Here is a 14,951-nt window from a genome sequence, read left to right on the forward strand (position 1 = left end):
GGTCGAGAGAATCAAAGAAATTTCAAAGGGAATGTGAGAAATAACCTTTCTCGAACCCTAACCCCCTTTAAATCCTCTCTGGTCGCGACACTCTCGCTACAACAAGATATTCTCACTGCAGCAAGGGGATCTCGTTACACCGACTCCCTTCCTCGCTACAGCGAAAAACTCAAACAAAACTGCACTCTGGTTTCTGCAGAATCTCGCTACAACGAGACCCTCTCACTACAGTGAGACTGCACCCAGAAATGCAGCCCAAACTGTAGCTTTGTCACTGCAGCGAGAGACCTCTCGCTACAGTGACAAGGCAACAATTTCATCCTTCTCTTCCAGTGCCCTCTCGCTACAGCGAGAATCCTCTCACTACAGTGAGAAAGGCACAGTTTCATGCCTCACGCCCAGGGGCCTCTCGCTACAGCGAGAATGCCCTGCAACAGCATCCATACTTAGCCTGTTTTCAGCCCAATCAATTCAATTCAATTATATATATATATATATATATATATATATATATATATTTATATTTATATTTATATTTATATTTATATATACACACACACATCCGTATACATTATATCCACAAATATCATCATTTCGCATTCAAATGCAAATTATATCTTTTACATTTACACGTGCATATAAACACATATACATATATCAATAATAATTAATATTACAAAAATTTGGGGCGTTACAATAGTTGGTCCTTAGCTAATACGAAATTCTATCTCAGGAACTAAAACAGCTTAGATAAGCAACTAAGAAATCTACTCAGTTATACTATTCTGGATTTTAATCTAGAATCTGACCATTCAGCGACTTATTCCTGACTATATCAGGACTAACTACTCAATTAACTTTGTAATTGTTAAACGAATAACTCAACTTAAATAAGCTCTCCTTACTTGGAGCGAGTTCCAAGATCTTGTTTCTCGTGAATTCCCAAAGAAATAAATCAAGGGTTTGAGTACGAGATATAGCTCAAATAGTTCAGATCTACTCAAAACAACATGTATAAGTCTCTTGAGAAAGAGAAAGCAAGAAACAAGAGTAAAGACGAAGAACTAAGCTCCAGAAACTCACTTAGATCTTACTAAGATAGAAGATCTCACTTCAATTGGGAATAAATTCGACTTCGAGAAGATTTTCTCTAAGAAGAGAAAGTGAAAGAACAGAGAGAAACGGAAGAGAGAAGCCGTCTGGTGAGAAAATAAACGTTTCTAGCGCTGAGGCCCTTTAAATACCCTTATAGATCCACGCGCACTCGCCTCAGCGAGATAATTCTCGCTTCAGCGAGATTCTCTCTTGCCTAGGCGAGCTCACCCTTGCTTGGGTGAGAAAACCAGACAGTGGAATCTCTCAGATTTTTGCAATTCTCGCTTAAGCGAGCTCTATCTCGGTTGAGCGACCAGCGTTCTCGCCTAAGCAAGATCGGGTCTAAAGAGCCACGCAGTTTCCTGCTACTCTTCACGTGAGCGAGCTTCTCTCGCTTGAGCGAGGTTGCCTTTCGCCTGAGCGAGATCCCTTCTCGCTTGGGCGAGGGGATAGTTGGAGTGATCCTATCTTGTCTCGCTTGAGCGAGAAAACTCCAGAATGTTCCATTCTGCACGACTCAGTCTCACTTGAGCGAGACACTTCAACATCTCAAACTCTCAATTCGTTCTAAAATAAAACAACACAAGTACTTGGCTATAATTCTTAAGTTATCACACATACAAATGCTTAAAACTCAATTCCTAACCTGCACTACCAACCACTTTCAACAAAACCATCATACATCACTGTGAATACATTATTACCCATCTAGCAATTATACAACTTCCTCATTATCTAAGCATATACAGCACTATTTAACAATAATACCTGTTTAAAACATTTGACATCTAATCAAAACTTTCGGTACTAGTCTTACTCAATGATTTATCATACGGCTCTACAACTCACGACTTTCCTCTGGTAACTACACAGCTTATCCACTCACAATCCAGCATATGGAATTACATATTATCTAAATACATGTATTATGAATTAATAGGAATAATTCATTTATAAATATGTTGGCCTGACAACAACCAACCCATTTATAAAGTGACATTTAATAACTTGTTATAATGAAATTAATAAATCCTGCTTTGTGATATTTATTATTAATTATTGTCATTATCGTACCATTTATATTACAGTTTATGGAAGTTTTTTATAAATAATTATATCTCGAAGAAATTTTTATTGTCGTCATAATAAATCCATTTATACGCAAAGTTCGTATTTTATCTCAAATCATTAATAATAAAATACACATTGTACAGATTTAAGATTTTAGGGTGTTACAGTGATCATACTCAAACATAATATGTATCACACCACTCGTGTGCACTTATGTACGGTAACAATTTGAGGGGAGAGAGATTTATAATTTATTAACCTTAATAATTTATCACAAAATCTTTTTTAGTCTTTTTGAACTAGCATAATTTTTTTTATCATAACTCTAATTATATAAATTATATGTCTATCTCATATTTTTTTAAAATTTATTCAATTAAACATCTAAAGAGGGTTTAAACAAAAAAAATTTCTAAAATTCTAACATTTTATCTATTCTTTCTAATTTTACGATTTTTGCTTCCTCATTTTTATGAAAAATAAGTGTATTTTGGTCTATTGAGGATTAACATTTTCTTTAATTAAAATTTATTTATGCATTTTCTTATTATTCAATGATTAACAAGTCTTGAAAGTTATGTAATATGTCATTTATGTGCTAACGTGAACATTATCGACCTTTGAAAGTTTAAAACTAATAAAACCAAAAAATTTAAGTACAAATATGCTAAATTTGAGCACGAAATATGTTATAAGTCGCATACTCCATACTAACTTAAACATGATTATACTAAAATAAAAGTAATATATTTCAAAATTTTATAAAAGATAACACATTTATTTTATTTTTTTATTTATACAAAATTTCTCTATAATTATTTAGATCAAATGTACCCATTTCATGTTGCACACATGTATAATTCAAAATACATAAATATGAGTCCAATAATTAAAAGAATAGTTAAGTTATATGTAGAAAATTACTCTACTTTGAAATTCCTCAAACAATATATCGGTGTTGATTTATTTTATTTTATTTTATTTTTGTGCATTTACATAAAACTTTTTATAAGAAATTAAGAATCTGTTAGATAAAGAAAATATATTGTTTTTCATTCATTTTGAAAAAAAAATAATCTAAGATTAATTTAAACAAATTTTTCTCAATATAACTTATATAACGAAATTCCTTAAATTCATAAAGTGATCCACCTAGTATTGTCAAAATGGAAGTTTTTTTTTTTTTTTAAGGAGAGGAGACTATTTTAAGGGTAAGTCAAAATAGGGCCCTACTAATTAGTACATTAGAGATGCTAACTAGAGGGTTAGTTATTAAAAAAAATATTAAACATTACAGTAAAAACATAATAAAAAATATTAATAATATTTAAAAAATTTATCTTTAATCCTGTTAACATTCTCTTAAAATAATGTCTACCTTTCACTGTAGTCATATAAGAAGGCATTGTCTCGTGATTTCACATGGCTATTAAATAAGTGTATCCATCTCTTTCTATGCAGGCATTAAAGAGGTGGGCCTTTATTTGACTATTTATTAAGAGAAAGATAAATACAAAAGTTATGTACAATATTTTAATTATTTTTAGTATTTTTCTCTTGTCAATATTATGACAACTCTGAATTACTTTTGGTATTATTCTCTTATCAATATTATACCCACTCTAATAACAGTTTCAGAACAGAAACATTTATTTCGAAATAACAAAAATCTCAATATGTGAGTGTTTTTACTTCGATCTATGTTGCTCTGAGTTATGTTGGCATTTGGACAGAAGAGACCAATATCACTCAAGCAAACATATTGTCTCTTAATACTTGGGTTGCACCATCGATTCCTACTTGACTCTATGATACCAAATCCCATATTGTAAGCAAAAACCAGAATAACAAATCCTAATTCCATTGTGCATATACCTAAAGCAAATCTATACAGTATATTTGACCCCATTTCAGTATTTCCTAGGCGTAAACCAACTGTTTGTACCAAAAAAGAGCAATAAAAACACAATTGACTTCAATTTCCAACATAAATATCTGAACTCTGTACACGGTAGACAAAATTTACTGAACAATTGCCCAATTAGAGCATTAAAACAATCGAAAAGGAAAAGACAAATAATTTGATTATGCCTGTGATTGCAATAGCGAACCAAAAATTGGAAAAAGGCAAAAAGCTTCCCAAAAGATGTATGTAACTTGCATATCTCAAAACTATCACAAACTTAATTTCGTTCTCCACATATCTCCAACAACCTTTTTTGGTTGTGGGTTATCTGGTCCTCTGTCCCTTTGTCCTGATGTAAAGTATAGCCATCCATTCCAATAACCAGCTAATGTGGTTTTCACACGGTAAGGAAGCTTTCCAATCACTGACCATTTCTGCAATCAGCAACCGAACTATTTCAAATTATCTAAAGGAATATTAGCCATGACAAACGACTAAGAATCAAATGTTTTGAAAATGACATTCAAATTCCATCACTTCAATGAATTCATTCTTATCTATAGGGTAACAAAAATTTTATTGTGAATGCAAAAAATCCAAGTTGACTACAACTAACTCTAATTTAGCAACATTCAGAATATTAATAGGTAACATACAACTATCAAAGATATTTTCTTTTTAAAACCACAACAGTAAAGCTTGAAGACAGACCCCATGTATGTACACATAATTCATATGCACAAATAGAGGACAAAACTATCCAACCAATTTACTAAAAACAATACAAAAAACAAGGAAAAATGGCCAACCAATTTTATCGATGTCCGACAAGTGCATCATTAAGAATTTTATCAATTCTGCTACCATGAACAAAGGGAATGCCATGATCAACGATATAAGAGCAAAATTCAATAATGTTGAATGCTTTACAATGGCCTCACCTAACTACTGGATAATGGTGTTATGAAGTTTATTGTAGCTTCTAAAAATCAAGATTCTACAGACAATGATAGGTGGATGACAAGTGATCAATTCATTCGTTGATAGGAACCAGGAAAAAGGGCCCAAGCCCAAGTAGATAAAATGTGTAAGTTGGTTATAATTGGAGGAGTGTGTAGCATGAGAGGGGATATATAAGGAGACTGGGGATACATACAGGAGAGGCAGAGTTGCAATAGTTTGTTGTAAAGCTGTTTAGCTAGACAGAGAATGCATAAAGCATTACTCTGAAGGAGCCATGAGCTCTGGGCTGGTTAGAGTTTATTTCTACTAGAATATTTGTTCTGTAATTCACATTTCAATCAATATAATTTCTTCTATTTCTTATAATACATGGAGAGTCCTATCGTTTGACCACCAACTCATACAATTACAACAGCCAACAAGCAAAGTGAGAGGCTGAGAGGAAATAGTGGATGGAAAAAATGCAAAATCTAGTTCGCATGAGCCAAAGACTGAAAAGAGTACCATAGTGTCTAAATGAAATTGGAAAACCTCCCCAACCAGCATCATCCTTTTTGTCTCTGGGTGTTTTTCTGTTGTACCTCCAGTGATGATAATTGAATTGTTGACAAGTACCCATGCACACTCTATATGCGAATTTGGTTTTGGCATAGGTGGCAAAGTTTTCCATTTCATTTCTTCATCCAGCATATAAACATCTTCGTAGACCACCTAAAACATAAGAAGAAGGCCACAAGACACCACAAGGCTTTCAGTAGAAAAGACAATATTAATATTGAGAACCAATATACGACATTGTCTCAAATTAGGACAAAGAAAGAGGTGCGATTGTGCAGAAAACCATTTACAGTATACAAGTAAATTATATTTCTCATGCCATATCTTTAAAAACCATCTATCAAATTATAATGTGTCATAGTAAATCAGGCATGCTGTTGACAACCAGAGAACATGATACCTCATGCCTGCGTGAACACTTGAATATAGGCGAACCTGGTTTCGCCATAAAATCACCCTCCTGTCCACCAATCACATATAGTCGATCATTGATGGCAATGCAAGCCCTGCACCAAATAACTAGAGCTAGATAAAAGCCAATCACAATCAGCTTCCTTTTAAAAACAATGAATATGGCACCACTTTTCAAGTATTCCTTCAAAAGCTTCCCAGGTTTGATTTTCTTAAAACATGGATTTCTATTAAATAATTGAAATCATCGTGAATTAAATGAGAACATACATATTGAACAGATATAGAAATCTACTATTAGAAACTGTGCAGTCTCCTAACCTATGTGGTCCACCACGTGGAATGGGAATTTCGTCCCGCCATTGTGCCTCCAAAGCGTCACCATCCTTCACAGCCAGACTCCAATGATCTTTTCCAGGTGTATGACGATTCTCCTTGCTACCACCCATGACATGGAGTCTTCCCTTCCATAATTGAGTTGCAGGAGCATACCTGGAATGAAGTTCTCACATTCAAACGGTTCATAAGACAACTAAATAGTCCAACCGAACCACAACAACAACAACAAAACCTTATCCCAGTAGATAAGGCCAAACATACAGATCACACGATGTCATTGAGCTCAATCAAAAATCAATTTTTTTAAGAGAGTTTATTTATCAAAAGATTCCTTTTGATAATTTCTCCAAGGTTCATTTTAGTCTCCATTTATTCTTTTTCATTGAAAGACCATACACTTAAACCCTCCTCACTGGTGCCTGAAGTGGCTTCTTTGCACCTGCTAAACCACCTTAACCTATCTTCTATCATCTTCATGTTATCCCAACCTCTCTTTGTACACGATCATTTCTTATCAAATCTTTTTCTCGTGTTGATGAAAAACAAAATTATTCCATCAAAATGAACTGAACTAAACGCCCACTAAATTATGCGCAAAACCCACCTGGGGGATGGCAATGACGGCAAACTTTTCCATTTCTTTGTTGCGGTGTCTAGTGAAAATACAGTAGCAGTAGGCCCTCTGCATTGAGGTCCATATTGTCCAGTGACAATGTATATATACCTCCCATCAGTAGCCACACCCAAATGTGAATGAGCCATGTCCTTTGGCATTTGAATCTGATCTACCCATGTGTTGCTATTAAAATCAAAGACATCGATATGGGAATGCACCTGAGAGAAGAAACAAACACATCAAAAGAGATTCCTCAAGGAAAATCACCTTCAAATTATTATGAGCAAGATACGTTAAACGAGTTTCGGTTAGCAACAAATAGAAAGTCAATTTTTCAATTAAAAATAAATTAATAATTTAATTTAATGCAGAACCTGACGACACAACATGCAATATAATTAAAAAAAAAACACGTAGTTACATTAAAAAATAAATAAGCCTTGATTAAATATAAAAGTGTGTAGTCGAGGACTAAAATGTTATCGTCAAGTATAACAGTTGTATGTTAACTTAGTGATGCTCTTAATTTCAGAACGAATGCAATGTATTAGTATTAGTTTAATAAATCCAGTTAGAAAGAAACGAAACGCTTACATGATCAAGATTGCCATATCCAGCAAACACATAAAACATGTTTTTAATCTGTATGGAATAGCCATCTAAACGAGGCACTGGAGCCGATGGCAACTGCTCCCAATGCCATTCAGGAGCTGGTAAGTCCGCAAACGTGGCCGAAAGGAACCTTTCGGGACCCCTCTTTTTCGCACCGTTACGATCCCCTCCCTGTAATAAAAACAAAAAACGAATGAACCAATTCGTAGAGAAAGAAACGCAGCGTTTGGACATGAGAAAAGTGCTGACATTGTTGTTGTTGTGAGGAGTGGTGGTTGTGACATTGGGAATGAGAACGATGGGTGGGGCGTTGTCGATGGCCCAGTTGGTGGCGATGGAAATATAGTGAGAAGAGAGGGAAGCGCGGAAGAGGTTAGCGATGAGAGCGAGGCCCAGAAATGCTGAGAGGCAGAAGAAGATGATGAATTTGGTTGCGGAGAAGTGCTTGTGGTGGAATCTCGTCGCCATTGAGCTTTGTTTGCGTCAAATGAGAGACCCATTTATTTATTCTGAGCGCTGTGGAGAGGCAGAGAGAGGAGAAGGAAAGGAAATTGTATGGCAGAGGAAACAATGGTTGGCCGCCAATGGTTTCTTTTTTCACTTTCTTTTTTTTTATTCTGTGTTCCTTAATACCACGCGCAGCGTTTTTGGCGGTTTTCTTTTCCTTTGTTTTTACTTCTCCTTTCTGTGCTTCTCGCTGTCGCTGTGTCTTCACTGCTGGAAAGCAAATAAATCACCGACGTTCGTATCTTCTTTATTTTCCAAATTTATGAATTTAAGTTCGGTACTCGAGAGTTATATAATTTAGTAACTATCACCTGCATTCACAGGAATTATAGATTTTTACGGTGGAATAATTTCTTTTCAAAATTATAAATCAATTATCGATTATATATTCTACAAAATAAATATAAATATTCAAAACATACACGTGCCACAATTTTTATTAACTATTTTTATTTTTTTTTCAATATCAATTATCCTTCACTAAAGAAAGTTTTATTTAAGTCAAATAAGATTATAATATCCACAAAATTCTTTCTCTTTGAATATTTAATTAACATGTTTAATGATTTTTAAATTTTTTATTTTAAAACTCTATTTTGATTACTTTTTCAATTTATAATATATTTTCATATAATTTTTTCTTTTATTAGTTTTCCCATTACTTTTTTTATTTTATATGTTTAGCCATTAATTTAAATTCAAATTTTAAATTTGGATTCACTTTGAACTTTACTTATGCGTGGGAATTCATTTTTATATTCTAAAATTCCCTTTTAGTTATTTTTAAAATTTCAAATAGAAGTATTTTTTAAATAGAAGTATTTTTTAATTTTTAATTTATATTTTAAAATTTACATTTTAAATATTTAAATTTATATTTTTAATCTTACTTAACATAATATGATATTTATTATGAATAATAAAATTGTTTATGTATTTAAAATTTATAAAATTTATTCAAGTTAAAATATTAATAAAATAATTTTATTATTTTATTTTATTTAATAATAATAATAATAAGTATTCAATGAAACATACTAATTATGTAAAGGAAGGAAGAGAGATATAAAAAAAAATGTGTTATAGATTATATAATTTATTAGAAAATTGAATAGGCAAGAATTCAAATAATTAGAGATTTAGGTCTTATTTTGTTAAGAAAATACGTAAACCTAAGAGAGAGAGAAATAAATTTAACCTTATGAAATTAAATTTTATAGTGTGAATAGGATTGTTATAGTGAGTCCACCTATTTTGTTTTGTTAAAAGTTTTTGATAAAATAAGTTAGTTTGTTAAATTTTTTTAAGTGGGTTAGATTTTTTAGCCTAACTTATTTAAGAGTTCTTTAACTTGCCAAAAATAAAATTAAATAAAAATATGGTGACAAGTCTATTAGTTACAAGTCAACTCACCTAAAATTAACATTAAAATGTAGAATTATAAAAACCTTTAAATAATATTTAAACATTTAATTAATATTTTTTTTTAAATAGACTCCACAAACCAACATACCTTTACCTTGCCATTGACAAACCAAGATAGCCTAACCGCTCATTTTCAATGAGTTAGGTAGGCTAGCTTATCGAGCCAGTCCTAGTACTTAAATTTTATTATACTTAATTTGCTATAATGAATGAGTAACTTTTGTTTGTGTTCACTTTAATTACTTTGACTTATAATACTTTAATGAATGGATAATTTTGAGAGGCAAATATGGAGTTTGGTCCGAGACTAAAATTTATCTTTACTTAGTTAATAGTATCTTTAAATCTTATATCTTAATAAAAATTTTGTTCTTTCATTTTGTTTTGTTCTCTTGATGCATACTTGATTCTAACATGTGATATCATGTTTAAGTTGTATACTTGGAAACTAATGTGAAATGGTACTAAAATTTTATTAAGTATAAATTATAAGATTTAAGAATTACCTATTAATAAGTGAAAAAAAAAATCTTAAATGAGATTGTGGCATACTTAATGTATAAAAATTATATGTCATTTTTAGGACTAATTGCTTTTTTTTTTTTAACACAAAATAACTAGTCAAAATTGGTTATTAAGGGGACCAAATTTGACCAAAAGAAGTGTCAAATGAAACTAGTGACATCTCGAAAATATTTTATCATAATTAGAGTAGTTAAACCAACTTTCATACAAGCTTCGAGCGATTCATTCATTTAATAGTATAATATAGCTATATTTTATTTTGTAATATTTTGTTCATTAATTACTCTAGATTCTTTCATTTTCATGTAAAGATCATTTCCCTCACGAGTACGCTCACCTACTCTGCCAAATATAGATATATCTCCGTGAGCTTTGGCAATGTTATTGATCAATTTCATAATGAGTTTACCTACTCTAGTTCCATCAAAAAGTCCTATTTTTTCTCCATGGCAATAAGGAACTAAAAGATATACTTTTTTTCTATTTCAAAAACAGACAATTTTGTATCTAATTGTATAAAGGCATGCACAAATATATGGATAGGAGATTTTGTTTGAGTATATTTAGGACCTAAATTATCAATAGACTCCCCAAGTACATTGAAAATTTGTCCTAGAGTTGCTTTGCCAACACGAACACTTAAGAGCGTCCATGTTAATCACTTTTATTCCTTTTATTAGACCATCTATAACATTTATAACTACAACTCTAACTCTAATTATTTCCTAATAATATTTATACTTCACAAGTCACGTTAATTTGTTGACCAACAACATATTGACTCTTAACTATCAGAGCTTTGTAAATATTAAGTGTTTTACAACTAAGTTTCATGTCGTCTTATTTAAAACACTTTATGCAAGATGTTTTCGTGTTGTAAGAGATAAAAAGAAGTAAATTTAAGAATTTTCTTTCCCAACATTGTCAAATGGTATGCCTTACCACTAACACATGGATTTTTAATCAAAATTTTAATCATATGTGCTTGTTAGAATATTTATTATTTTTCTTGTATGATTCATATTTTAAATGCAATGCATTGTTCATGTACTCTATTAGTTTGATATGAGGCAATTAAGATATGATACATAGTTAGAGTTCATTAGTTAGTTACTGTCTTAGCCTAATATATATACTTAATGTAAGTTCTTTTTCAGTTAGGAATTGAATACACATATTCATACACTCCTATCTTTATCAATTTGAACATATTGGAAATGTAGTTAACACTTTACCTTATAAATTTTGGGATTATGCTTTTCTTACACTAATATTTCTTATTAATCATTCACCTACAACATCTCTAGAGGTTGAAATCTCTTACATAAAACTTTTTCATGCTACTCTTCCCTTTCAACTCTTAAAGGTTTTTGGGTGTGCATGTTTCCCATATATTTAACCTTACAATACCATTAAGTTGCAATTAGATCACAAGAGTGTGCTAATTACAAAAGTTACAAATGTCTAACCTTTGAAGAAAAAATGTAATATCTAAGGATGTCAGTTTTAATGAGTCATCTTTTCTTGTTTTCAAACTATTTTCTTTTAGGTTTCAAAACTTGTCCTTTTCCTCAACCTCTCATAACCTTCCTCAAAGTTGAATCTACAGACCCATAAATTACTCCTCGTCCATATTCTCTTTCTTGTCCTTTGATTTCTTCACTTACTTTCACTTTTACTACCCAATCTTCTCCTTCTTCTTTTTCACCTTCCTCACCTCCTAATTTGTTCCTTAAATATTTAACCTATGATCACTGTCAGGCTTGTAGTATATTATTGAGAAAAATATGTAGTACTTTGTGAATAATAAAATCGCGTATGTATAGTAACCCCTGATGTCATCAGTGACATCACGCTGATGTGATCAGTGACATCACATTGACGCTGACGTCTTTCAAAAATTTTCTATAAAAGGGGGCTTCATATGGAATTTTTATATCTTTTCTCTTATCCAAGGTTCTCAAAGGTTCCAAGGCCATATACTACCATTTTCTCTCATATTAAACCCTCTTAAACTTAGATTTCTCTCCAAATCTATGATTCTGCGTCCGTTATAAGGGATTTGAAGAGAAACTTCGTTCTAAAGCCAAATTTTCGGTGAATCTTACGATAAAATAAGTAATATTCGATAGATCTAGAGTGAATTACCGTTTTGAGGTAAGGGGAGCTTACTTTAGTTTATGAACTATATTTTGAACGTTTTGATATGCTATTTAAGAAAGGTTTGAGTCAATTTTGTTATATCTCTTTGGTAAAAACTGAGATATAAAGGATTTAATACTTGAAAGTTATTTTCTATGTTGTAGCTGTTGATAACTAATTTAATAACACTGAGATTTGACTTATTATTATAAACTTGTCTTAGTCAAGTTGTTGAAATGATTTTAGTTGTACTGCATCATGCTGAAATATATGTCTTGCATCATTATAGAGTTGAGTTACACGTTTAGGTAGGTAGACGCGTAACGGTAGAGCATGTTGAGCTGTGCTGTGCTATCTGGATCCAGATACCGGAATGAGTCGCTTCCAGACCGGTTCGGTTCCTTCTGGATTATTTAGGCTGTGAAACTAGTTGGAAACTATTTTTCATGCTGTGTATTAGATGAACTGTAATACATGAGACTGTTGCTGTGAGTAATATTTTGCTTTATATATACAATTTTATTTTATTTTTTTGTAAGCCTTTGCATTTATGTCTATGTTGTTATGTGCGTGTGTATTGTAATGATCGTATGATGGTATGTGAGCAGATGTAGCCGGTGTTGCATCTACTTCACAGGCTGAGAGGCCAGTGGAGAAATGTTAAAAGCTGGAGTCGAGTAATTTTGCATCAAAGTCCTTTTTCCTTATATTTTGAGACCTCATGTAGAGGGAGTTACTTAGTATAATTTTGTGTATTTTGAATATTATGAACTAAATGTAATATTATGTTGTTCTATTGGATATTTGTTGTAAGAAAATTTATTTTATTTTAAATGAGAAGTGAATTTTATACTTATATTTTCTATTATTTATCTATCTTAAATAATTATATGGTGTACAAGCAATGTTCTCGGTTCCTTATAAAAAGGGTCGTGACAATTACCTATTCTAAAAATGATATAATTCAACCTAGTTTTCTTCCTATGTTTCTTCTCACTCATGTGGAATCATTTATTCTTAAGTAATCCTTAATCGACTCAAATTGACGCTCTTTGATGCAAGCTAAATATGATGCCTTACAACAAAACTCCACCTAGACTCTTATTCCTTTACCACCAAACCATGAACCCATTAGTTGCAAATGAGTATGGGTATTTCATGTAAAATTGAATGCACGTGGCTCTCTACACAAATATAAAGCATATTTAATGGTAAAAAGTTTCAACCAATGACCTGAGTTTGATTATACAAAGACTTTTTCTTCAATTATTAAACCTACTATCATTCATATAATTCTCACCTTGGTTTTATCCTGTGGTTGGAAGACCAATTACTTTGATGTCAATAATGCATTCATTTATATATCACAGGATGTTTGTATGTCTCAACCTCCTAGATTTGATCATGACTAAGCTTAATAAAACTCTCTATAGTCTTAAACAAGCTTCATGGGCTTGGTTTAAATATCTATATTTAATTTTATTGCAAATTAATTTTAAATTCTATAAATGTAACACTTTTTTACTCATTTTAAACTCCTATTGTTGTATATATTTTTAGTTTATGTCAATGACTCTTGATTACAAGTAGTTCTTTTACTCTTACACATGTGAAACCGATAGTATAGAAGTCATGAGTTTAAAATCATCAAACTATTTTAAAAGCTTAAAAAAATAATTTTTAGAAACACACAAAACAAAAATACTCCGTGGTTTAAAAGCAAATATTGTACTCCATGCATCAATATAATTAAAGCAATTACACTAGAGAATATTGAAAAAATAATTAAAAAGAGGTTGCATCTATTTTGGTATTGAACAATTTTTAAAACTTTTAAATAAAAATATTTGAAAATAAAAAACTAAACTTATAAATAGATGTTAATTTTGGTTTTAACACTTTAGTTTAAAAATTTTATTTAACAAAAAAAAAATTAAACTCTTGTTGAGACTTAAATTTAAAATTATAAATTAATATATAACAATAAAATTATTTTATACTTTCAATACATGAAAGGAATAAAGAAAGGAAAAATTATGTACCGACATAATCTACAATAAATATTAAAAGGAACAATTTTAAAATTAATAACAAGAGTTTAAAAATTATATTATAAAATTTCATGTTCAATATAGTATAAAATATTTATTATAAGATAATCAATAATTATAATTTTTAATAGTTGTATTATAATTAATAAAATTTTATATCGTACCTTAATAATTTATATTTATTTATAAATACTTATTTCCTCATTATAACTATAATTTATCTTATATTTTATTATAATTATATAATAATATCTTTCATATTAAATTTAAAAAATATATAATTTAACAAATTATATATTTTAAAGTTAATTTTATTCTACAGCATACGAGAGTGATATGTTAATTCAAGTATAATCTAAAATATATATATTTTTTACATATTTAACCCTAGTTTAAGTGAGAATTCTTTTTAGTATACTTTACTTTTATATATTTTATAATTATTTTACTGTTATATATCTTATTATTTTAATATATATTTGGGGATGCTCTTATAACCTTAATTTATTCATGTTTAATGATTATAATAAAATTATTTATTTTTATTTTTGTCTATATAAATATATTCAATGCATTTTGTATCTAAAATATTATATAATATTAACTTAATACTATAAAAAATTAATTTTTATATATTATTAGTGTTACAGTGTTAATTAATTAAAATATATTGTTAATGTGATTTTTATATCAGTATATTCAAATTAAATTTATTTTATAATTAAATAAT

The 14,951-nt window shown here is 30.4% G+C and overlaps 1 protein-coding gene across 1 annotated transcript; it reads right to left on the bottom strand.

Annotated features, from left to right (window-relative positions):
- Positions 1 to 3,760: 3,760 nt before the first annotated feature.
- On the bottom strand, positions 3,761 to 8,039 carry LOC113862321 (kelch repeat-containing protein At3g27220-like). Its single transcript, XM_027495411.1, has 8 exons — positions 7,821 to 8,039; positions 7,554 to 7,742; positions 6,948 to 7,177; positions 6,326 to 6,496; positions 5,994 to 6,099; positions 5,540 to 5,746; positions 4,350 to 4,506; positions 3,761 to 4,101 (listed from the first exon to the last, which is right to left on the bottom strand). Exons 1-8 carry the CDS (start codon positions 8,037 to 8,039, stop codon positions 3,761 to 3,763), a joined length of 1,620 nt encoding a protein of 539 aa, XP_027351212.1.
- Between the last annotated feature and the right edge of the window lie 6,912 nt (positions 8,040 to 14,951).

Source organism: Abrus precatorius, unplaced genomic scaffold, assembly GCF_003935025.1.
Source record: "Abrus precatorius isolate BTA unplaced genomic scaffold, Abrus_2018 Scaffold3, whole genome shotgun sequence".
Classification (NCBI taxonomy): domain Eukaryota; kingdom Viridiplantae; phylum Streptophyta; class Magnoliopsida; order Fabales; family Fabaceae; genus Abrus; species Abrus precatorius.

Bases quoted from the DNA above. Each gene is read 5' to 3' on its own strand.
- LOC113862321 (XM_027495411.1), bottom strand. From the start codon at position 8,039: ATGGCGACGAGATTCCACCACAAGCACTTCTCCGCAACCAAATTCATC. The intron at 7,743-7,820 runs GTCAGCACTTTT...TTTTTATTACAG, and splicing joins CTCCTCACAACAACAACAAT to GGAGGGGATCGTAACGGTGC. The intron at 5,747-5,993 runs GTATCATGTTCT...CTTATGTTTTAG, and splicing joins AGTGTTCACGCAGGCATGAG to GTGGTCTACGAAGATGTTTA.